At 28.9% G+C, this 24,562-nt stretch overlaps 1 protein-coding gene across 4 annotated transcripts in view; it reads left to right on the forward strand.

The window, feature by feature from the left end:
* The first annotated feature begins 299 nt into the window (after positions 1-299).
* Positions 300-24,562, forward strand: part of axo (axotactin) — an 80,730-nt gene continuing 56,467 nt past the window's right edge. For all 4 annotated transcript variants that reach the window (XR_013008502.1, XR_013008505.1, XM_076419358.1 and 1 more), the window contains exon 1: positions 300-517. Coding sequence is in view for 2 of the 4 variants with exons in the window: in XM_076419358.1 (XP_076275473.1) it covers positions 497-517 (21 nt within the window). In the remaining 2 variants the exon portion in view is untranslated. The remainder of the gene's footprint in view (positions 518-24,562) is intronic.

Here is a 24,562-nt window from a genome sequence, read left to right on the forward strand (position 1 = left end):
TTTAAATACGAGAAATATATATTTTCTGAATCACCTTTTAATATATATTTGTTTTATTGTTGACGTCAAACAACGATTTAAAGTAGTATACTAACTGATTATCAGTCAAGGGTGGATACATTTTTTCGTCAATCTGGTTAGGTTGCATAATTACGTGAAAATATACTTGTTGAAAGTTATAAACAACAGGTTTTTTCGACGATGTTAGCTGCCGCCCATGTATATCACTAATCCACTTGAGTCGCTTGTCTCGGAACAAAGTAGATAGCGATATTAAATAATTATTGACAATGAACGAAACAGTCTCAGTTTGCATCTTGACGAGTGAAGATGCTGCGTAACACTGTCGATAAATTAACGTAACTAGCGGACCGTCATTGCAGTTGGCCAAATAACAGTTGCTGTTGATGTGATTGTTGTATCAAATATTTTTTTGTTATAGTGTTTGTTCAGTTTTCATTCGTGGATTTAGTGTTGAATCAAGTAACTATTGTTTATGGCATTGCCCTATATTAAAGTAAGTTATTACACATATATCCTCTACACAATCGTCCTCTTCCTGTACATATCTTAACATTGATTCATATATATAAATATCGTTAAGAGCTAGATTATTTTGAATGCGGTGATATTGTTTAAGCAACTGCGATCTGGTATTGTATTTCAAATAAAATGATTTATTGTGAATAAGTTAATAAATTATTACTTGATGTCATTTCAGTCATTTATTAATTAAAGCGTTTTAGGGGTGCCAGTAAATATTAACTATTTATTCAATTAACGAGTAGTTCTATACTGACCTAATTCAGCTGTAAAAAATCTTTAGAAAAAATAGTTTCTCTTACAATTTGATGACCTAGTGATATGCGTATTTAATTATTTTAATAGGATAGATACTAGCGTGGACGTTGATAGTGAGTTTTTGCAACTTTTGCGACGATTTAGTTTAAAAGGATAGTCTAATAGAAGATGCCAAGAAAATTACTCTATGGTCACAAACTCAGTTGTTGATAATGTTTTGGCACATTATTTTAGTGTATTATATGAAAATATATTATTTTATTTTATATTTATAATAAAGAAAGTCTATTAGATTTTTGTTTTGTTTATACTAAATTTAATATTTTATGATTATTTGAAGTAACAGAGCGCTAATATGACATATTGAAATGTAGTAATCAATTAAGTACTTACTAATCTAATTAATTACTATACATTATTTATGTTTAAAAAAAATCTTAATTTAATTTTTTTTCTAAATGGAGTGGCATCTAAAGCAAGGTTTGATAAATTAATTATAGAATTTTGGTGAATAATATATTTTTGAGACTGGTAAAAATTTTATATGTTGTTTAATATAAAATTTTATTACATATTATACATAAAGAACTTTTTATAAAGGCATTACAATATAGCAAGAAATCTCAAAATTTTCTTGTCCTAAACCGAAAGCAGCTTTCAGTTGAGGGCAGTTCGCATTTGGCAGTTTTTATATGGACATTTTAGAATTTTTCCTTTTCTTATTTCTAAAATACTACGGGGCATTAATAATATTATTTGGTATATCCTCTTGAGCCAAATAACGCCCACCACTCTTATCCAGCTTTGCTTTGTTAGGTGAATATGCATTGGTTAATATAGTTACAAAATGTATTTTTCTTGTTTCAGTTATTATATTAATGAATTTATTATTTAATATAATAAAATATATCACCGTGTAAGTTTTGTTCATATTTGTTTTGTATTTATTATTATTAATATGCAATGCATATTAATAATCTATAATTTCTCAATAAATTTATTTAAATATACATTATACTACTATTCAATATCAATCTGTAATATTTTATATTAATTATAATATATTATTATATATTATTAATCTGTTAAATTTTCAAAAAAGTATCAATTTTAATATACTACGAAAGTTTACGTAGAAGTCACGTAATATGTATATTGTAGAAGCATTTAATATAACGGTAATGAAAATCAACAAAAATATTTCAATTCAAACTACGATTTAATATTCGATAAGCAATGCAGTATTTTAATATTAAAAAGTAAGCAGAGCACTAACGTACCCGAATGAGACACCAACATCAGATGTGGAAATTAAATTAGCTTCAATTTGCACGCTTTCAATTTTGCTAATACCCATGTCACGTAAGTGTAAAACGACATAGAATAGGTCACATGCGTATCGTACAAAATGTACTAGTCTTATGTATATTAACATATAGTTTTAAAAGAATTATTTCAATGTTAAATAAACTTTCTATATATATATATATATATATATATATATATATATATATATATATACATACATTACATATATATGTAAACTAAAAAATAAATTTTGACCATTTTATTGCTAGTATGAGAAGTGGTGATATGTTATAAATAATAATAATAAATAATAATACTTAATATATTTACTAAACTAATTGAATACTTATTAATGTTTTTTCTTATATTATATATATATATATATATATATATATATATATATATATATATCTTATATTATTATTAAAATTTGTTACCACAGCGGTCTTCCGGTCACACATAGTTCCTTCTGAAGAAATTTACCAAAGACTTGTTCTCGGTTTTATCTCGCCTTTGTCAAAAAATTATTAGAAAACTCTTTATGAGTATTGAGAGTATCCTCGTCCGCCAGTTCCTTTTTGATGATCCTCTTAATGACGATATCTCCATGGACCCAAATTTCCATGGTCTTCACAGTATGGAGTGGTTTTTAAGCTATAGTGTTCTCATATTCCCATAGTCCAGGGCTAACCAACTGAACTACTACTACTCCATTTTTGGTGACCCTAGCCCCTGAATTAGGGATGCCAAGAAAATATCGATAAATCCGCATTTTTTAAAAAATATCGATATTTTTAGTCGATATTTTTTGACCAATATATCGATATATAAAAAACCGTAAAACTATTATTATGGTACTTTAAGGGTTAATTCCAATAGAGTAGGTAAAAGGTTTATTATAACTTTTGAAATGTTGAAGATTTAGTATCAACCTGTATTCTTTTCATTTTAACTTGTTCGATTCTGTTTAACTGAATTAATTCAAAGGAGAACTTATTAGCTTTATTATTTCACCGGAAGAACCCTGCCGTGTGCGGCAGATTAGTAACCGTGAAAACACACTTTTACTTTACATTAGATAATTCTAATTCAAGAAATATATCTGTTTGTTTTCTAAACTAAATGAAAGTTTGTCGGTATTTAAAAACAAACGCATGAAATAGAACATCGCCCTACGGGTATATTGCATTCCAGTGGCGTACCGACACAACGTAACCTATATTTGAACTTTAGAAACTTTTGAATGGACTGAATGTTCGGTTTCGTGACCTTAAATGACAAGTTGACATACATTACATAGCATCTTAGAATACTAGAGTATACGGCAACTGATAATTAACACATTTGTCACTGTATTCTGTATTAATTCCTACAAATAGAAATGCTTCTAAAACATAGAAATTAATACGTAATTTTTTAAATATCCAACATTGCACAGTCTCTATTTTTTTTAACAATTATAAGCAAACAGCTATTTTAGCTCCCAAATTGGAAGAATTAACAAACGTGGTTATAGTGCTAGTCATGTCATGCGATGAGAAATATATTTTTTTAGGAGAATTACAAACATAAGATGTTTGTTGTGGATAGATTTTCTTGGAAAAAATACCTAAATAAGGTTTTCCTGTGCTTCTGGTGGGATATGAAGGGGATATTATATTATGAGCTCTCCACTATAAATCGAGTAATTTAAAAAGAAACGTCTACTCACAGTACAATGAAGCATGTGAAGAACATGCTTTTCTCTTTTTGTATATTTGCCAGACTTAGTACTTGACAAAAATATATTTTGTGACGATATTCGTGTCGTCTGTTGTCTAAATTCTTATAAGAGAAGGGTCAACATTTCTAAAATTAAATTTGCTATTGTCTATAGTTATATATGAAATTTTCTTGAAAATTAATTGAAATATTAATCGAATAACTTAATAATTCAGTTATTTTAACATTTTGAAATATACCGTCCCATGTAGGGTGTAAAATAAATTTGTAATATATTAAAAAGTATTATGTTATAGCGGAAAGAAGTGCCTACCTGTTGACTCATCAATATAACAATGCCAATCCAAACCTCGTTTAATCCTATAAACGACACACTTCATTATGTGAAGTGTTTCACTCATTACACTTTACAGACAGCCTAAACATACTAATTCCGTTCGAACAGCCAGGCCAATTGTTCTATAGGTATAACACATTTACATCGCGTTTATTTCAGCCCACGGATGATGATTTTTTGGTCGAATAAAAGAAAATCCCCAATATGTCGCTTGTAATTAACGATTTCATAAAAATCGTTTTCCTTGGTTTTACAAGGAAATTGTTAAAGGTTATTTATATATATATAATTTGTATATTATTAGCTTAGTGTAGTGTAAACTTAGTTCAGGTATACAAGGTAATTTATATTACATATTCAAATATATATCTTTATAAATTCTCGCGTTTAAGCTGTTTATTTGAATGTGTTTATGTGTACTTTTATTATACTATTATCTAAATATATAGTTTATCCAAGAATTACATGAAATTGTTAAATATATTAAAATGCATTGCTAAACCACCGTTTAATTCATTAAGATTTAGTTTATAGTTTTTTTTAGTTTAATAGAGCATACATAATATGATTCTTAAGTCTGCGATTCCTCCACTTACCGCTTTATTTTTGTGGACATTTGAATTATAAGATTCCTAAGTCGTTTCATTTAGTGTATTTTATATCTTAGTTGGTTCCGAAGAACGAGATGCCATACTATATAGTTATAAATTAGCATCACATTATAGAACTCTCTGTTAACTAAGAAGTGAAATAAATGAAAATGATTTAGTTGAATACTGAACAAGTTTCAGTAGATCACGATGATAATCGAGAACAAGAAATGTCTTTGATAATTTAACAATTCACCGCATTTTTAAATACTCGTGAATTTATAAAGAATGTCTTAAAAGTTGCTTGAGATGTGAATTTTTCGCCGTTTGGTTGATAAAATGTAACAGGACAGCTGATAGTTCAGGCTTAGTGAAAATAAGGATCGTAGGTTATTACTATTATTCTATAAATGAGGAAACATACGGATACACATCTAGGTTGCTTAGTAATATTTAAAAAGTGTTGAAAAATAATGGCTTTCACAGTTCACAAATTTCAGATAAAATATGGTCGAAATATTAATTATAACACAAGTAATTGAAATATTCAGAAATATCTATTTGAAAGCACAAAAATTTATAATTTACGTTAAATCAAATTTATTTTAACCGAAAGAAGTGACGAATTGATTGAGCGAATGGATCTGCATTGCTGGATCTATCCTAATCTAATGTAAACGAGACCATAATATTGTAAACCAACTATATTAACCAATATCTTAACGTCACGAGAGTCATATTAACTGCCCTATATAAGATATATATATATATATATATATATATATATATATATATATATATATATATATATATATATATATATATATATATATATATATATATTTAAATGCTAGAGGGAGAGAAATAACCAAAAATATTTTTATTTGTCAATTAATTAAATTCCATACACTAACATTGAAGATATTGATGATGATGACTTGATGATCCATGATGCTAAATGTATGAATGTCATCTAACAATAACAAGATTGTCTCATATTTCGTTTTATAATTAATATTTTCATTCATATATCTCGATTTTTATAACGGATAGACGATATATTTTATCGTAATCAATATATATCGATATAGTCTATTAAATGTTAGTCGTTTCCCACTATTTCTTTGTTGGAATTTATACATAATTTTAATAATTACTTACAATTTACGTTTTTTACGACATTTTAAAAATAACAGTGAGAGTATCTAACTATATGAAGTGAAAAAATACCCAAAACCATGTAAATTAAATTTATATATTTACTCTATGCTATATGGTATATCCATAATATTAGATGTTTCATTGTTTATTGAAATAATTTTATTATAATTATTAAAATTTTTATGGGAAAATATTTAAAAAATCCATAAGTATTGGTACATAAATCATAGTGGTTTTTCTGACGCTATTAAAATCCAGTACGTTCCTTCCTATTTAATGGCTTTTTATTGTATTTCGGAAATACCCATACGGACTGTGATTTTAATAATCTATTTTATACCGTCATTCTGAACGGGATTTAATTTATTTACACTCCATGTTAAATATATCTTCAAACTATAACTTTTTTACGATGATAAAAATATTAGTGAAATTTTTGTAAAATTAGTGAACTTATGAAGTAACCAACATATAAATAAATAAAATTAACATATTTTATATTGTTTTTTTAAATTTTTTAAGAATTAATATTTTAAGCTTATGAGATCCAGCTTATATATAATAGGAATTGACACTTTCAACATACACATTTTATTTTAATATTGGAGGATTGGATCTAAACTATCCAGAGTATCTTAGCAGCTTCTGTAAAATATGCTTATAACACTTTATTCTAAAACTCCCCATACTGGTTTAGTTGTTGACCAGAAAATCTTTGACGATATACTAAAGTTCTATAAACTAAAAATATAGTTCATATACAAATGGTAAGTGGGTCACCATCGTCGATATTTGGAGCTGTTTGTTACTTGTTCCAATTAATGCAGTATGTATTTTCAAAAAGCTGATAAACGTAATTAATGTTGTTTCATTGTCATCATCTATAGCTGCTGTTTTCTTAACAAATATGAAATAAATACAAGAAAATTATGTATTTAACAATACTATCAATTTTTGTTCATAAGACCATGTTTAAGCAAAAATAATTATAATTAATCCCTGAATCTAATAACCTAAACAAGTATTAATAATTATATTAAATTAAACATTTTATATTCTATTATATTTATTTAATAATTTATTTATATTAAATACTTTAACAGTTTTATACTCTTTGTCTTGGTGTACATTTTGTTGGCTCGTTATTAGTTTTTTCTATGCTAGTTATTCCTTTATTGTCTTTGTCATTTTAAACCATGAAACTTTTATCTGCAAAAATATAATGGGAGAAAATAGGATCAGTTGCTTGTGTTTATATTCAAATTTGTCATTAAATATTCGAGATTATTTTGCTATGCATTTATTGCATGTTGGCCTTTAATGATGTATGAATAGCTAAAGCTGAACCTGATCAAACCCTGTCTAAACCCTGGCTAAATATTATTCACTCTTTTTTCATTCAATTTCAATTGAATTTTACTCAACTCTTAGGCAGATATATAGTTGCCATCCGTCTTAGGTACCAAGTTATAACTGTAAGGCTGATAAGAGAGCTCGCTGATGACGAGGGCCATATGCGATGGAGAATTCCCGATCTAAATATCAGGAAACGATCAGAACTTAAAACTTCCCTCATTTTAGTGAGGTTTTCTATGGACGGTCATTGTCTTCTACGTTTCCCAGATAAATAACCGCTCTCCTAATGCTAATGAGCTAATGCTAGATTTGCTCCTCCGTTATTTGGAGACGGTTGTGTAGTTGAATTTACTTCCTTTGCAGATGACCTTACCTTTTTCTATTATTTGACACAGGGTGCTTCTTCTAGAGCTCTGAAAAAATAATTCCAACATTTTTGAAACAAACCCTGTATGTTGCTTGCATGTTTTCACCAGGTGAATACATCAGAAATCCAAAGACTGGTTTTAATAACTGAATAATCTACCATAAACTCGTTTTATTGAATATAATCCATATGTAGTAGCGAAATTGTGTCAGCAGGACAAAACATGATTTTAAAAGATTACAGAAGGATATATTTGATTTAATATAATATTGTTTAACATTTGGCTCTCTATTTAGTTAAAAAATGATACAATATGACGGTTGGACTTTAATATATTAATATAACAGAAGAACTAGTTTGTGTAAAATAATGCTATGCTAAAAAATATATTCTACTCAAAATAGGAATATTATAAATATAATTTACATATATTAGAGAAATATATATCTCCTTTTACCTATTTCATTGGTATTTCTGTACGAATACATTTAAATTCATTCAAAAATGTACATAATTGATAATGCCGCAGTAGTCAATGCGACAGAACATTTCTCCTACTACTGTAATAAACAGAGGTTTAAAAACAAGAGTTTTTATTTTGTTTTAAAGTTAATTTATCTTAAAGGAAAAGGGATGACTTATGGGACAATACTAGCTGCTCATACGTTTTTTTTTAATAAAAACTAAGCCCTGTCTATGTCTAGACAGCTCATTCAGCACATATGTTATTCTGGTCTAACTAAACATACCGGCGTGTTTTTTTGGGCAACCAGGCCCATATCAGTCACGATAGAACTCCTTTGCCTTACTCATTCGTCAGCCGTCAGTGAATTAACGGATTGACATTGTTTATTCCTCCCAAATGCCACATTGACGAATATTATATGTGTTAACTATCAGGTGGCATATCTAATTTGTTTTCATTTGCAACGCTATTCATTCCTTCTGAATACATTATATTAAAAAGGTCATTTCAACGGCCTCAGTACTCAAATCAGATACGATTTCTAAATTCAAAGTTTTAGTGATGAAAAAAAAAAACAAATACGCAACCATACTATTTGAGTAACTTTACACCACGACCTCTTCGGTTTTTTATAATAAGGGAACCCCTGTACTACAATGTAATCTACTTCCACAATATTAAAATTATCAACAGATATTGCAAGAGTTTTGTATAAATTATTGACTAAACAGTACGAGCTTGGAACCGCCTCATCTTACACTATTTCTAACCACAGCCTTTGTGATATTTTACCCGCCTAGACACCAATATTTTTCCTTAATTGAGGCTAATGAGAGCTGTGGTTGTGCATGTAATAGACATTTATCTTCATACTGGCGAATTAACTTAGCTATCCAATGTTTGGAGGATAATAAGATTGAGTGGTTTTTGTTGAAATTGTAATTTGAATCTCGAAGTCGTTCACTTACTCGTAGAATGCCATCATCTACACAGGAATATGAACTTTAAACAAAAGAATAAAATGATTTGTGCTTACCCAGTTGCTTCTTTCTTCATAGTTAACTTCGGGACTAGTAAACTGTTAAACTTCTTGAAGGGAATAGTTTTCGCTTTTGGTGATGCCAAATTCCAATAGTCTAAGGCTGCGCAACTGAACATCCACCTTTGGTTGCCGCCCATCTTAAAGTGCAAGCTTCTAGCCAAACTCCAGTATTATTTGTTTTTATCTGATTTCACAGAAACTTCAGTTTACCTTTGGTGGGCTAATGCTTTGAATTGCGATGCTTGTGCTATGAGTCTAAGAACTAGAAGGATGTTTCCTAATTGTAATAATTTATAGCTGGCGGATCGTGATCAACTTTACTCCATTTTTATACTACCTTACAGCTTTAATTGCAGGTACTTTTACCCAAGACTCCACTCAACTATGCCAAAGACTACTAGGAATAACAGCCAATGCCCACCTGTCTTATTTTCTTGCTGATATGTTTCTTTTCTAGATAAATAAGTTTATTCCAGTTGAGTACTGTAAATACTAACTGCCTAATTACTTCCTCGGAATCCCATGGACTCTGCCACTTATGAAATATATAAGAGAGAATGACGAAAGGATGAACAGGCGTTTTATGAAACGACCGAACAGGCAATTTCGTTGGTTCTGCTCCAATGTAAATGAAGGCCTTACGCGTATATACTCATTACATCTTAGAGCCTAACATAAACACATTGTCATGTTTTTAAGCAACCGATGGCATATCAATTAGGCGGTTTAATGTATATGGGTGCATTTTATATTTGTAAAGGCAAAATTATTAAAACCGATAAGGAATAGTTATTTGAGCTACGTTGGTAACCAGGTTGGATGATAACGGATGTAGGAATAACAAAGGCCGTGGTTCACGTTAAGCAATTATTACTTAATTTATTGATTGATTAGGACCAGCCTAGTCTGTAAATCATTGTTGGTCAAGAAGTTCACTAATTGATATTTCATTTAATCTATGCCTACATTACGCCAGTAACTAATCTGAAATGATTTAGGCGACTATTACCTTCTTATTTTACAATTCGGGAGACTTGGTGAATTGTCGAAGTAATAAAAACGGAACTTAATTAAAACTCCAAGACATCGAATAGTTCCCATCAAACAAGCATTACCAACAGTAGCACTGAAAAACCAAATGCGGGCTACCGAGGTCATTGATAGAAAATGTAGAACGTTAATAAGTTCGTAATAATCTGAACTAGGGATACAAACAAAAATATCGCCATATCGATATTTAAAAAAACTAAAATAAAAATAACCGTACATGTTTTTTTATCCCTATTTTTGTTAGCTAATATTTTTCGATATTTTTTCAGAAAAAAATATTTCTTACATATCTAAAAAACTTTTAATTAATTTTAATAAGGTTTTAAAAGTATTACTTAATTCAAGGGTTAAAGTCTTTCTGGTATGTTTATTTACATATAGATATGCAAATTTACATAGTTATTTGTTATTAAAAAGCAGAAACAATGTTTACTACTTGTGCCATTACTTATTTACATTTAACTGCATAAATATTTACACATTCGTAATATAATATATAGGAATTAACATAAAAATGTTTGTATTTAATATATATCGTTAGTAAGAAAGAATACGCAACTTTTAAACGTATTTATGTTTGAATATAATTATAATTTAAGCACGTCTTAAAGTTCTTGTTAGTTATAACTTTAATAAGCTGTATGTTTAACCGACTTCGAAAAAGTATACATTAAAAATCATCGGGGTCTGACTGTACCGCGTTGGCGAGCGCGTCCCCTGTGTTAATTTGAATATTCTCAGAATTGCTTGGGACGTCATGAGTAGGACTGTGTCTTATCTATAACCAAACTTCTGATATCGGCATAGTGTTAGTCTTCGAGGCGTAAAATATACTCTGTATTAATTATTAAAATAAAATGTAATGTTCATAAGTTTTATATTAAGCTATATATACCATACATATGTATATATAGTAAAAATGACTTAAAAAAACAGTAAGAACATGATATTAATTTTAACGAAACAGAGGAGGTAAAAAGAAAAGTGCAGCATTATAGCAAAGTTTTATATTATAATCATTTATATATTTTAAAATTTAATATTAATTTTAAAATATAAATTAGAGGATGTAAAACAATGAACCTTAACTATGTCATAAATTATTGACTAAATTACCACATATTTTTGTATATACAATACTACAAATTTATTATATATAAATAAAATTTTATAACAACTTTCTTGGAGATACAGTCCTTTATACCTCTCACACTAATAACTAATTAATTGCATTTCAATAAAAGTTGCAATTGAAAATTTATAAATAAAGGCAAAGCTAATATATTTCATAGAAAAAGGGCTTATCGTTTAAAAAGCACCATAATAATTAATGGAATCAAGAACTCAAGTATCTAAAAACTCAATAATGTTAATATTTGGTGTTTAATTTTAATACCTTTTTTGGTAATTTTTAACAACTCTTTTGTTTTATTTTTGCTTAGGGCTGCTTAGCTACTTTTTCTTATCAACAAATCGTACAGCTGTAGCAAATACAATCCTTTTTTAAATAGCTACCTTTTCAGGATTAATGGTATGCAATATTTTCCTGCACTTCTGCAAAGCCTATAAACTGGACTATTAATTGAAATTACTTAAATATATAATTCCCTATTACCTTGTCAAAATTCAATTGTCAAATATTATTCTGTGATTCATATTGGCTACTTATATTTGCTTCAATATTGAGTCTTATAACATTCTTAACAAAAAAACTTATATAGACAGACTCAAATTCATTTTTTGCCTGTAACCCTTCCTGACATATCGTACCCTACCTAAAATTCATTCGTAAGATAATAATCATATCAGTAGTTTTGTGGAAAATACTACCTTGATGATAAATCCTTATATAGTGGTATATAAGCTTCTTAACTTCTTGTTTTCTAACAAATTCTTTACGAAATATTTTTTTATCGTCATGTGGCTTCCAACTTTCAAATCCTTACAAATTCTTAAAATATAGATTAGATTATTTAACATCTATATTATGGATCCGACAAAGATGCTGCCGAAATTCAGTATTTATGGATACTAAAATCATTAAATTGGAGACACAGAGAAGGCAGATGATCCTTCTTGTTATCGACTTTAGTTTTGCAGCACGCTCATAGTAAAATTTTTCTTCCTCTTGCTACCAAGTATGTCATATTACAAAGTTGACATATTAATTTACTTTCACTGCAAAATTTAAGTCATTTAATTACCTATCCTATTTGTAATAACTGAAACTAAACCTATCTTTGACACTCCATATTTGTAATTCTGTTAAAACGCTGAAATGTTAAACTAAAAGGCCTTCTTTTTGAGTAAAAAGGAACATCACAATATAACTTTAAAAATGCCATATCAAACGATTTAATAGATAGACAAATACATTTCCAACGTTTAATCAAAGAAATACGGTACATCGCCGTTTCTTTTGACCACCACTGGGCAATTAATAGTTCACTATTAGTACTAGCATTTATATTTATTTAAATTCGGAATTACTTTTAACCTAAGCTTGCAATACCATGCAGTGTTGCTAAATCTAAGGGCAAGACTATATATTGTACTAAATATTAAAAAACGTATTAGCTTTTTTTTCAAAACAAAATATAAAAGTTAATGTCAGAAAATCTTGTGAAATATATTATTTTCCTAAAATAAAATACATCCATAGACCAATAACGTAGCTGTAAGTTTGGCATTTCGGCTTGCACCGACGAATATACGAATAGATCCGAAAGTAGCCGAATCTCCGGACCACGATGATTTTTAAAATATACTCTTCGAAAACGGAGGAGGTCCTATGTTCGGCATGTTCTATGTTGTATATAACATATATATTATTTAAATGAATGTTCGCCGATTTCTCTGTAAATTGTGCGCCGATTTTCAGAATTAATTTTTTATTCGAAAGAGTGCACTTCCTATGTGGTCTCGTTGAAACCAAATCAGGATCTGTTGAGGGAAAGGGGGAAATCGAAGGAAACACTCAAATCTCAACGGCACATACAAAGTTTTCACATATTTTTTATCTAAAATAATCAGATATTTGTGTATAACGTTATTGCTGATCTGATGTGATGGAAAATCGTTACTCGTTCAGTCCAAAAGCCATTCAGTTTGCTTTTTAATCACTATCTATAGCATATAAGATCCCGTAAAAAATATTGTAGACAACTGCTTCGAGTAATGGTTATGTTATGTAACGGTTATAGCGTTTAGCTCGCAAACGGAGGTCGCGGGTTCGATTCCCCGCATGGACAATAACATTTTGTTGTTGTTCAGTTAGAATATTTGTCAAATCACCTAGGCTAGGTAGACCATGGGGCTTGAAGCGCACCTTAATTTCAATCATTGTTTCTTTACTCCTATTTTTCTCCTACGGGCTGCAACTTTACTTGGCCTACCCATTGTAATATTAAATAAAATAACTGCGTAAGTTATTGACTTAATATCTAATGCTAAAAAGAGAAAAATAAAATATTTTTAGCAAAAAAATTGAACCGGCTCTCAAAAAATAAATAAAGAACTCACTAAAATTTAAAAAATAATCAAATATATATTTTTAATACAAAAAAAAATTAAATAAAATATGTACATAATAATCGTCTTAATAACTAAATAAAAATAAACAAATACCTTATTTAACCTATCCACTACACGTATTTTATATACTATATAACTACTCGTATTTACACACAATTTAGCTTGCTCAGTAGCTGATCAGTTTGAAGTCAGTGCCGAGCAAAACAAAAAATTATAATATAATTCTGTGACATATACAAAAAATTAAATTATCAACAAAACAAATATACATTAATATAACAGTATGGGTCCGACACCGACTTCAAACTGATCAGTTGGTAGTAGTTAAAATAATATTGTAAATAGATAAATAGGTTTAGGTATAAGCTAAATTGTTTATATATAGTAGAATATAATACACTTATGGTAGATAGTTTAAATAAGGTTTCTGTTTATATTTATTTAGTTATTACAACGATTATTATGTATATATTTTATTTTAAAAATTTTTTTGTGTTAAAAGTCTAAGTTTGATTATTTTTAAATTTTTAGTGAGTTCCTTATTTATTTTTTGAGGTCGGTTCAATTTTTTTGTCAAAAATATTTTATTTCGAGGTGGGCCTACTAATTAATCATACTATTAATTTAATATCAGGTTATTTGACTTGGATTATGTAGTACAGTTAGTATAATTCCTTTTGAAGGCTCATCGAAGAAATGAAGGTATTTATTTATTATGGTGGACACAATACGAAACAATATTATCTAGTCAAACGCATTTAAATTATCTAACAATGTTTCAATTCTAACTCTTAGAAACATTTAAAAAGGGTTTAAAAATGATCGATTTTGACGGTTAAGTGATAGATGAAATGAAGAGAGTGAAATAAATGACATGAAACTTTCGTTTGGAAAATATACTTTGATAAAATAACATTAGTTATGTGTGTTCAGATTTATATATTTATTTGTTATCGTTATGTATTCAAAGTTATGGCTATAATGTTTAGAGGTGACAGGATTTTTTTTTGAAGCAATCCCGCTGAAGTAATAATATGAATGAAATACATCGTGACCATTTTTAATTATAATGATGATATTTTTTATTATGTTGATTTGATGACTACGTACATAGGTTTTTAATTTCACGTATAAATATTTGGTATATTGCTATTAAATTTTTTTAGACATTGAAAACAACAGTCACAAAGCGAATCTGTGTTTTACTGAAAGTGAGAGCATGGCAAACTTTCTCTTATTAAAAATATGCAAGCAAAATACATTTACTTATCAATTCACTAAACCGTTATCACACTTGTTTTACAATGTTTTCCGTCAGATATTATGGTTATAATTTTCACTATAGATAATTCACTTTTTTACCAAAGTCATCTGTTTTTCTTAACTAAAGGTTACTAAAGTTAATTACTAAGATGTTCAGTAAGTACATAAAAAAGTAAGTTCATCTGCTTTCCAACAACATCTTTTAATATTTCATTTGCCTCAAGAATATAACCAAAATTGTGCGAATAAATTAAATTTAATATGAAAATTTGAAAGATAAACTACGCCTTTCTGCCTTTCTGCACAATGAGTATTGCCTACGCTAACAATTTAAAAACAAATTCAACAAATGCCACATTGTAAATTATTCAAGGCAAACTATGCACCATTTCATCAAAGGCGATGATAATTTGGTTTGTTATCATTATTCTGAATCAAGAGATGAGGTGTTAAAGTCTAAATAATTTAAACAATAAATATCTATCGAAGAATTTTGTCAGCTTTCTGGAAAATTACAAGTGATAGGATCCGTCAATTAAAGGACAAGAACTGCAAATTATACCAGAAATTATAAATTTTTTCAACTATATGTTTTTTCACATCTTGTTTCCGGAAATTATCGTTTCATTTCCATGAATACCTTCTACATATTAGTCGGCTTAGCGAAACGGAAAAGAGTTAAAATGAACATTGCAAATAATATAAACAATTATAAATAGCTTCATGGAATTTCAATTCCTCATTTGTTGATATTGGGACATATATAAGACAAAGTAGGAAGTACTACGAGATTAAAATTAACGAAAACCATAGAAGGTAAATTAAAGAAGAGCTACCTGTAAGGGTTAGATTCCAGATCTACACAAAGTACATGGAATGATAGCTTGAAATAAGTACATCTACTGATAGGAAAACAATTACAGGTACTGTTTTAAAAACCATAGAGTGAAATAAATAAGGAAATAGCGATGTAACTTTATCTAAAAATTTAGGTACATAAATAACTCTTTTAATAAGCTTGATGTATTAATTGTTTAAAAATTGTTTTCAGTATATATTTTAGGTGAGAAATATGGATAAAAGATAAATAGTATATGAATATATAAATGAAAATTAAATTAAGTATATATTAGAAGAAATTATGAATTGTTAACAGTAATTTTGTAAACCTTTTAAAGCCTTGATAAATGTTAAGGATTAATGCAATAAAATATCTATATAACATTTTATTCTTTTCGTTATTGTTTTAACGCACATGCTAAAATCGAAATATCAATTTAGTAGTAATTTAAACTTATTACTTTGTTGATTATTGAATTTTAGTATAAATTAGATTTAATCAAATTCATTTTAAAACATTAGTGACTGGTAGTTCCTTGAATAGGTTGCATATGTTTTAATATACGGACCTATATTACTTTCATTAACATTATATATCATATATATTTCTGTCTGTATCTTTACTCTATTATGTGAGAAACCTCATAAACTTAATAAATTGTGGTCGAAATTCGACCACTGGGCAATCAATAGTTCACTATTAGTACTAGTATTTATATTTATTTAAATTCGGAATTACTTTTAACCTGAAAATATAATTGCAGCTAATAAATAATCTTGGTTCAAATAAGAAGAGGTTTGAATATGTGGATGGACGCACAAGAGTTACTGTTACATAATTTAATTTGATATACTTATTTTTTACAAGTTCTCAGGCGTATTGTTGTATTTCAACAATATTATTAATTATTTAATAGTGAACGATTTTTTGCATGCGATGCGATTGTATTACGTGATGTCAAACATGTTACAATTATATCTTGTTTAACGTGTATGACGACAATTGTTGACATTGTTTCAACTTGTATACGTCGCGTATCAGAAGCGCGGGACTTGATAAGTTTATTTTTAAATTATAACTTTTTATTATAAAATCTTATCTATATACCTTATATACCTAACCGCACTGCAAATGGATATGGCTTTATTTCATAATCCTTTATTGTCTATTGTAAGCTGCTGTATGTTTTTATATTTTTGGTAGTATCTAAATGTCACGTCGATACAAAAATATTTAATGAACGATTCAATGACTCAAATTTGTTAACAAAGCTGATGTTCAGATTCGAGAGGATTCTTCATAATACACTTTGCGTATATACTCTAAAAATAATTAATATGGCTCGGAATCATTAATACAGTGCAAGAGAGTGGTATTTAGGGCTGAAATAATATGTTGAATTGGTCGAGCTCAAAATCATTTGCTTGTTTAATATTACAATCAATTCCCAAATTATTATTTAAAATCAGTGAACTCTTTGGATGGATCCTTAAATAAATAGTATGTTGTTGATTTATTCTATCTTTTTCAACCTGAGCACAATTATGTTATTTATGCTACCATAAAATGGCATCAAGTAAAAAATAAAATCGAATGACGTTATGAGTTTTAAAATCAATCTAATTACAGAACTTCTTACCATTTATTTTTCTCATAAACATGGGATATCCAAGGAATTGACTAAAATACTCAGGTATTTTTCAGGCTTGTGGCAAGCTATGATAAAACAAATGAGCTTCATAATTTCGGAGTTGCATTATCGCCATACACTACGAATAATTATACATCTCAGCAGATGAGAATATCAATAAATCGTGTCAAGCTTGGTTCTAGCTTTCGAGTTAGCGCATGGTGACAACACCACGCTCTTATAACAGCTCTCAGCTGACAACTTTGCCTTAAGCATAGTTTGGAACTTGTTTTACTGCTACGATTGTGCATCAGAATGCGTAAAAATATAGAGACAATTCTGCACAGTGGATTCAAAGTATTTTTGTAACGCGTACAGACCAAAACTATATAAACGGCCAGTTGATGAAAATGTATACTTTTCATTTTTTGTTTACCAGCGTTATGGCGAGAACGGAAAAATCATATAGAATATAAAAGCAAAATATAGCACAATATAAATATCCTTACGCTGGCTTAGTGGCGCAGTGGTTAAGGAGACCGGACGGCTCTCCTACTGTTCCTGCTGAGGCATGGATGTACTTTATGATTACGATTGTAATTATAAATGTCTTTATAGGCAACATTACAAACTCTGACGGGGAATAACCATCCCAGTCACGCCAGTAACCAGGCTGGGTAATATCGGATATGTTCTGGGATGATTTCTAAGTAGGTCACTGACCAGTCGGTAGACCGTGGGCCGTGGTTCGGAGGCCACATTAAACATTCGGTCTAGTCCAGATAAACCCTCGTTTTTAAACAAGAGTATATCAAAAACTAATATATAATGACGTATGATCTGCGGCGATTGCAGTTCCACGTACGGATAGTAATTAATTGCCAACATGTCCTGGTACAAGGGCAAAATTTGCTTTAAGAACTTTATCTTCATCGCCGGCGAGCAGTGAAAGCCGTTTCGTTATGACAGAAAGCATTTAATTTATTAGGGAATGTTTATCGGACCTGATCTTCGAAAACTAATGGCTATCGCCAAACATGTTTAACGCCTAATGAAGCAGCAGTATGGGCATCGTTCAAAAGTTTTATTCACAACTTTCTCGGTAACCACAAATCGCCGCAAAAACGTAATCAACAAGTCGTTGCAAAATTACAATATTGGAGCTCGAATGCCTCCCAAAGTTATTTGAAAAACTCGAGTGACGAGAAAGGATAGAGGCTACACCACGTATAATGAAAATCAAAATGCGATATCAAGGATTTTGCGACGAAGGTATGATGAGCGATTACTATTGAACCTTAACGCGCGAAACAGATCTCAAACAGCATAAATGACTCAGTTTAACCTATGTTAATTCCTGATTTATACTTTTTTATTCAACAAATGGCCGTTAGTTACCAAAAATAGTACATTAATGAATTTATTGAATATACAGAAACTAAAAAACGGACTGTTGACATGGATTCGGTGCCTCAATGTACCTTATAAACAGCTTTTGGTTGCTCACATCCGAAACCGTGTATAATTATTTTAAGGTTAATAGAATTGAGAGTGCTATTACGAAAGTATTTGAGCCACCTCACAGTTTTCAAAAATGAAATTCTCAGCGTTTTAGATAGTGATTTTTTTACAGTTATGTACTTCCAAATAAAATGAAAATTACATATTTTTCTTTGTGCGAATATATTAGTTAATCCATAACTTTTGATTTTGCAACTTGAACTTTGAACTTTGCTAAACTTCCCTATTCAGACACCATGTTGAAATGAATTAGCCTAATATTTGTCATTCGTTACATAAAACATTATGCGGTAACTCCAATACTAATTCCTTGAATAAGTCACTAAGGAAAATTGAATTCTCTTGGCTTGATGGTAGCCACTTGCCTGTGAGTGCGAAAAGTATACCTACAGTTCAAAATAGGTATTTTCTAAAAATGCTTTAGAAATAATTGCATTTATTCATGCTTAAAACACTCTTAATTATTTCCAATATTCTTCTAAGCTCTGGTATTTATGCAGACTAGTTTTTAAATTTTACCATAACCTAATAGTTTCTGATATAGTGTACTTGACGAGTTATAGAACTATTTCAGAAGTTTTGTTCAAATGCCATGGATGAATAATTGATTCTTCATGTTTTTGTTGTGTTATGTGGCTATGTGGACTCGAAATGTATTCCAAGTTATGAGCTTTTTAGTAGTTCTCTTTTTAGTTTTTCCTCTCGAATTGTAGTTTATTTACTGTTTCCGCAATATATTTCAATTATTGCTAGGTAATATTAACTGTTTCGTGGAATAATTTTACCGAGCTATGACTGAATACTCTGTCAATAAAGCAATGCTACAATAGTTTGAGACGTTGCGATGAGTACCTGAATTTCTGCTCAAATATATAAAAAATATAAATAGATGGTAATTTCATTATCATATGATCTATTTGAAAAATGGCACGAAATTTTTTTTTTAAATAATAGTTAGTAGCACTTTTTAATGTATTTACCATTTAGTGTTCTTTATGATCTCATGATTTGGTTCTCTTGAGTCTGAGTCTTAGTTCAATGTTATTCAAACTTGCAGAACACACAGGTGTTTACATGGGAGTAGAGTCTTTCCTTATGTGTTGTGAATCTCTTAATTCTCTCTACGATAGTTGGAATCCGCCTCCTTGTAAGTAATTGTTCTTGCAGTATCTTGAAGCATCTACAGTACTTCTCAGGACCTTATTCTGAAATAATTATTTTATGTTTATATTCCTTTTCGCAGAAGAAGAAGAAGTTTTAATATCTGTACATCAGCGACTTATTATGTACCCATAATTCATATTTTTTTCCAAATAATAAATATATCTTTTTGTATTTTAAGTATGTATGAGTTCTTTCCTTTATAGTATGATATACTCCTTTCAACAAAGTTTTGCGTCAACATTTATCCCAAGGTACTTATCATTGATACGAGAAAATATCACTACATAGTATAAAACAAAGTCGCCTTTTCTGTCCCTATATCCCTATGTGCGCTTAAATCTTTAAAACTACGCAACGGATTTTGATGCGGTTTTTTTCAATAGATAGAGTGATTCAAGAGGAAGGTTTATATGTATAATACATGCATAATATACTAAGGCAATATTGCTAATTTTAGAGGTTTCTAACGTGATGTCGTAAATTAACCTATTTTTTTAGGCTTATTTAGCAATTAGCAAAAACGCTGCCTAACCCTACGAGTTAGATCAAATTAATGTACTACAGTATTGTACACCATAAAAAGGTCTACAAAAAAGTCTACGATGGTATATGTTTATCTTTTAGGGATAACCCACATTAACCATTTTTATTGTTTACTTTTTTCGTGAGAAAATGGCTTATTTACGAAGCTATTTTAAGCAATACGGCATTAATCCTTATCGAATTAAGTACCTTAAATACAGTGTGCAATTAATATAGATCAATATGGTTCCTTACAGCATGTAAATTAAACAAATATTTTCGGAGATATTACAAATTTAAAATTTGCGTTTAAAAATGTGTAATGTAATAAAAATTGTATGAATTTAGATATTCCAAAGATAGCAGGAAATCTTCATAGTAAGTATAGGGGAAGAGGAATTGTTTTACTCCAAATTTAATGCGTGCAGGCCAAGGGCAGTAATGAATGAACCAAAAATACTGGATCGATTTTAATCATGTTTTCATTGAGTGACATAGGCATATATATTTTATGCCCGTGCAAAGTCGCAGCGGGCCGCTATGTTTTTATATACAACGTTCATATTTTTTCTGTAGTGTATTTAATTTAGTATCAGCATGGCACCCGTGCGAAGCCGGGGCGGGTCGCTAGTAAATGATAATTTATTTTATTAGTTTAAATATTTATTCTCATTTAAAATCGCTAATGTCCATTATTCAGCCAACATCACTTAATGAAAATTCTTCAAGTTCAATACACTCATTCCATCGATAATTTAATTTATGGATACCATCACTATGGTGATATTCCTAGAGAGAAAACATCTCTCCAATGCAGCGATTACCCTTTTTGTTCAATTTAAAATAATTTTTACGAAATATTTTGTTCTATTGAAGGGAGCTAAAAGTTCTATATCTGGCGAATAAATCGGATGACAAATAGTATACAAGTTACCATAACACCAGTAAGCTGAGCTTATTGCTATTATTTAATTTGTTGATCACCCATTAACTTAGATATTGTTATAAAATCTTTGAAGTAATTTCATTACAATAGTGTAATGAATTATGTATGATTTACGTACGTATTTATTTTAAAGATATTTATCAAGATATCTATTATATTTATAAAGCATTATCATTTTTAGAGTAAAATACATTTTTTTATTGATGGAAATTTTTTCGAGATAAACAATTTTGTGGTACAATAAATAAAACTATATCCTTTATTTATGTATTAACAATATCTAACTGAAATAATGTTATTTTATTTTTTATGATCGCTTTGTGACTATTGTAATTATCCATAAATATTTCATGTATCGACAACCTTGTGACAAATTATCGATTTGGCTTTTATATTCGTTAGATATGTAAACTATTATAGATGTGTTATATAAGACGTACGCGATAATGTTACGTAATATTTGGTTCATTGATATTTATTACTATTGTGATAGTAGATAATATTTTTAAGATACTTTTTAAATTAAGTTTTATGATTGTGTTAAATTATTCTATCGTTATATTTTATAATGTTGACATGTTGCAATTACTTATATATAAACTATAACATATCCTGCAATTTATAACATATAATTCAGGACAAAAATGTTTTATATATATTTTTAATCTTATTGAGAGCTAGATAGGCATTTTTGAAAATATATTAGCACTAAGTGTCCTTTAATTTTGTGTAAAACTCCAAGCCATTTTGGGCATGCTATTAGGGATTATATTAGAGTTTGTTATGGAGTTTCTTTCTTTCCAAGTTGTGATCCATAATACTGGTAATGAATTAATAGTTGTATTTCACTATGAAAACCTTTGCCAATATACTATAAATTTACAAATTATAGAACTTTGATGAACTCGGATACAAATCTCTCGTAATAAAAAACTGGAGCCACTATAGATCATATTCCTCAATAGTATTAATTTATATATATTTATATATCTTTTAACTGCATTTTATAAAGACAATCAAGCTATCTATTGAATTGACTAAAAATAAAACAAAAACATATTATCTACCCTTATGGATAATGCTTGCTAGTATGGTTATTAATCATCATCTTTATTTCATCAGCATCTTTATTTTTTGATGCCAAAGTAGTAAATTATGTTATTAGTTACTTATCGCATAATGGAATAGGCGATTTTATATGTTCCATATCTTATCAGGAGTAGGTTTCGAACTGTTAACACGAAACAAGCGTTATTCGAAAGTGGAGAATCAGAAGCCGGTGTATACTTACTATTTTATGGTTTATACATGTTACATAAATTAATTTTGTGGATTTTTTATTAAATTATAAATAATACCGCCTGGCATAATATCGGTACTCAACAAATTAATTGGATGTCACATACATTTTTTAAAATAACATCAATTTGTTCATATTAATAAATGTTATTCTTATTGATAAAATTGGTATTTTCAAAATTAATGGAATGGGAGTAGAAACCTCCACCTCCACGGACTGGAGTGGAAAGAGTTCGGTATATGCATCGAGCTTTTCTTTTGAGATTTCTTTCGAGAAAAAATATTGGAAGATTGTTTTAAACACATGCAAAAGTAGATTGATCATTATAAAAAAAAGTAAGGCCATTTTTATTAACAAATTAATGTATTTTCACTAATACGCCTCCTAAAGAAATACCAACATTTTGATGAAAAATTGAAAAAATCCTATTAAAACCAATGGGCTGTGAAGCTGTAATAAAAGATAAAGATAGTTAGATTGCAAGCACGTTATAACAAAAATATACGGATCTGCTTTTATTCGGCTATATCTATGAACAGAAAAATTAAGTCGGCACTTAGCTTTTTCATAATGTATTACGTGAGAAATACATCAATAATTTCATAAAAAATCTTAAAATATATCCCATAGATATTAATCACGCCAGTCTTTTCGATATTTATTTTTCAATATTTATAGTTTAACATGGACTTCGAACGGTTCTCTGCACTAAGCCTAGAGAACTGGAGAACGACCAACTTTAGGGATGATTCCGGAAGACATCCAATTTTACCCAGTCTAGTTACCGGTATGATTGACAAATACTACTGAAGACAAGTATAAACATAAATTTATAAATATGCTCATACCGCCAGCCGCTTTAACCATTATGGCCATTATGGTGGCTCCATATAAGAGTAAATTATATCGGCAGTATATACTGTATAAGTAGTAATTAAAACAAATAGATTTAACTTTAAACTATTTTATGTTCAAGAAAAAGTAATTGGCGATTTGCTGAATCTCCGTATGGAGTTAAACTACTCTGAAAGTGTCTAGGAAAATAACTAATAACCCAAAGAAACAGTTGAAATATAAAAAGGCGAAAATGAAAAAGGCTACGAACTTTTTCCCATGCAAAATATATTCTTATAAAAATCTTTCAAGACATGTTTTACATAAATACTTTTAATATAACATATATATAAATTGATAATTTAAAATGTAAATTCAAAGATTTTACTGCATTATTCGTGATAGTACTTTTTTATTAATCACTAAAATCAATATAATAGTCTCTAACATGGTACACTAACATGTTTCAAGGTAAAATGATTCGTACATATTTAATGAATTAACAACCTTCCTACCAATTATCATTTTGACTTCTAGATCCGTTATTTGTGTAGAATATTGTAAAAATTATTTACATATGCGATAACGGTATACTCAAATGATTTTGTGTGCTTTATTAATATTTACTGATGTTTTAAGTTAACAAAAAATGTATATTACTAGTTGTTATGTTTGAATTAAGAATTTGTGCGTCCCTATTCATTATATGGGAATAAGAAACAATGTTATACTTGCTATAATTTATTATATAGGACTTTAATATTCGTGGAATCCTTTTTTGTTTTATTTTGTGCTAAATATTTTTTT

The sequence above is a fragment of the Rhynchophorus ferrugineus genome, unplaced genomic scaffold (genome assembly GCF_030347505.1).
Source record: "Rhynchophorus ferrugineus isolate W39M unplaced genomic scaffold, kcgeb_rfMv2 rfM1, whole genome shotgun sequence".
Classification (NCBI taxonomy): Eukaryota; Metazoa; Arthropoda; class Insecta; order Coleoptera; family Curculionidae; genus Rhynchophorus; species Rhynchophorus ferrugineus.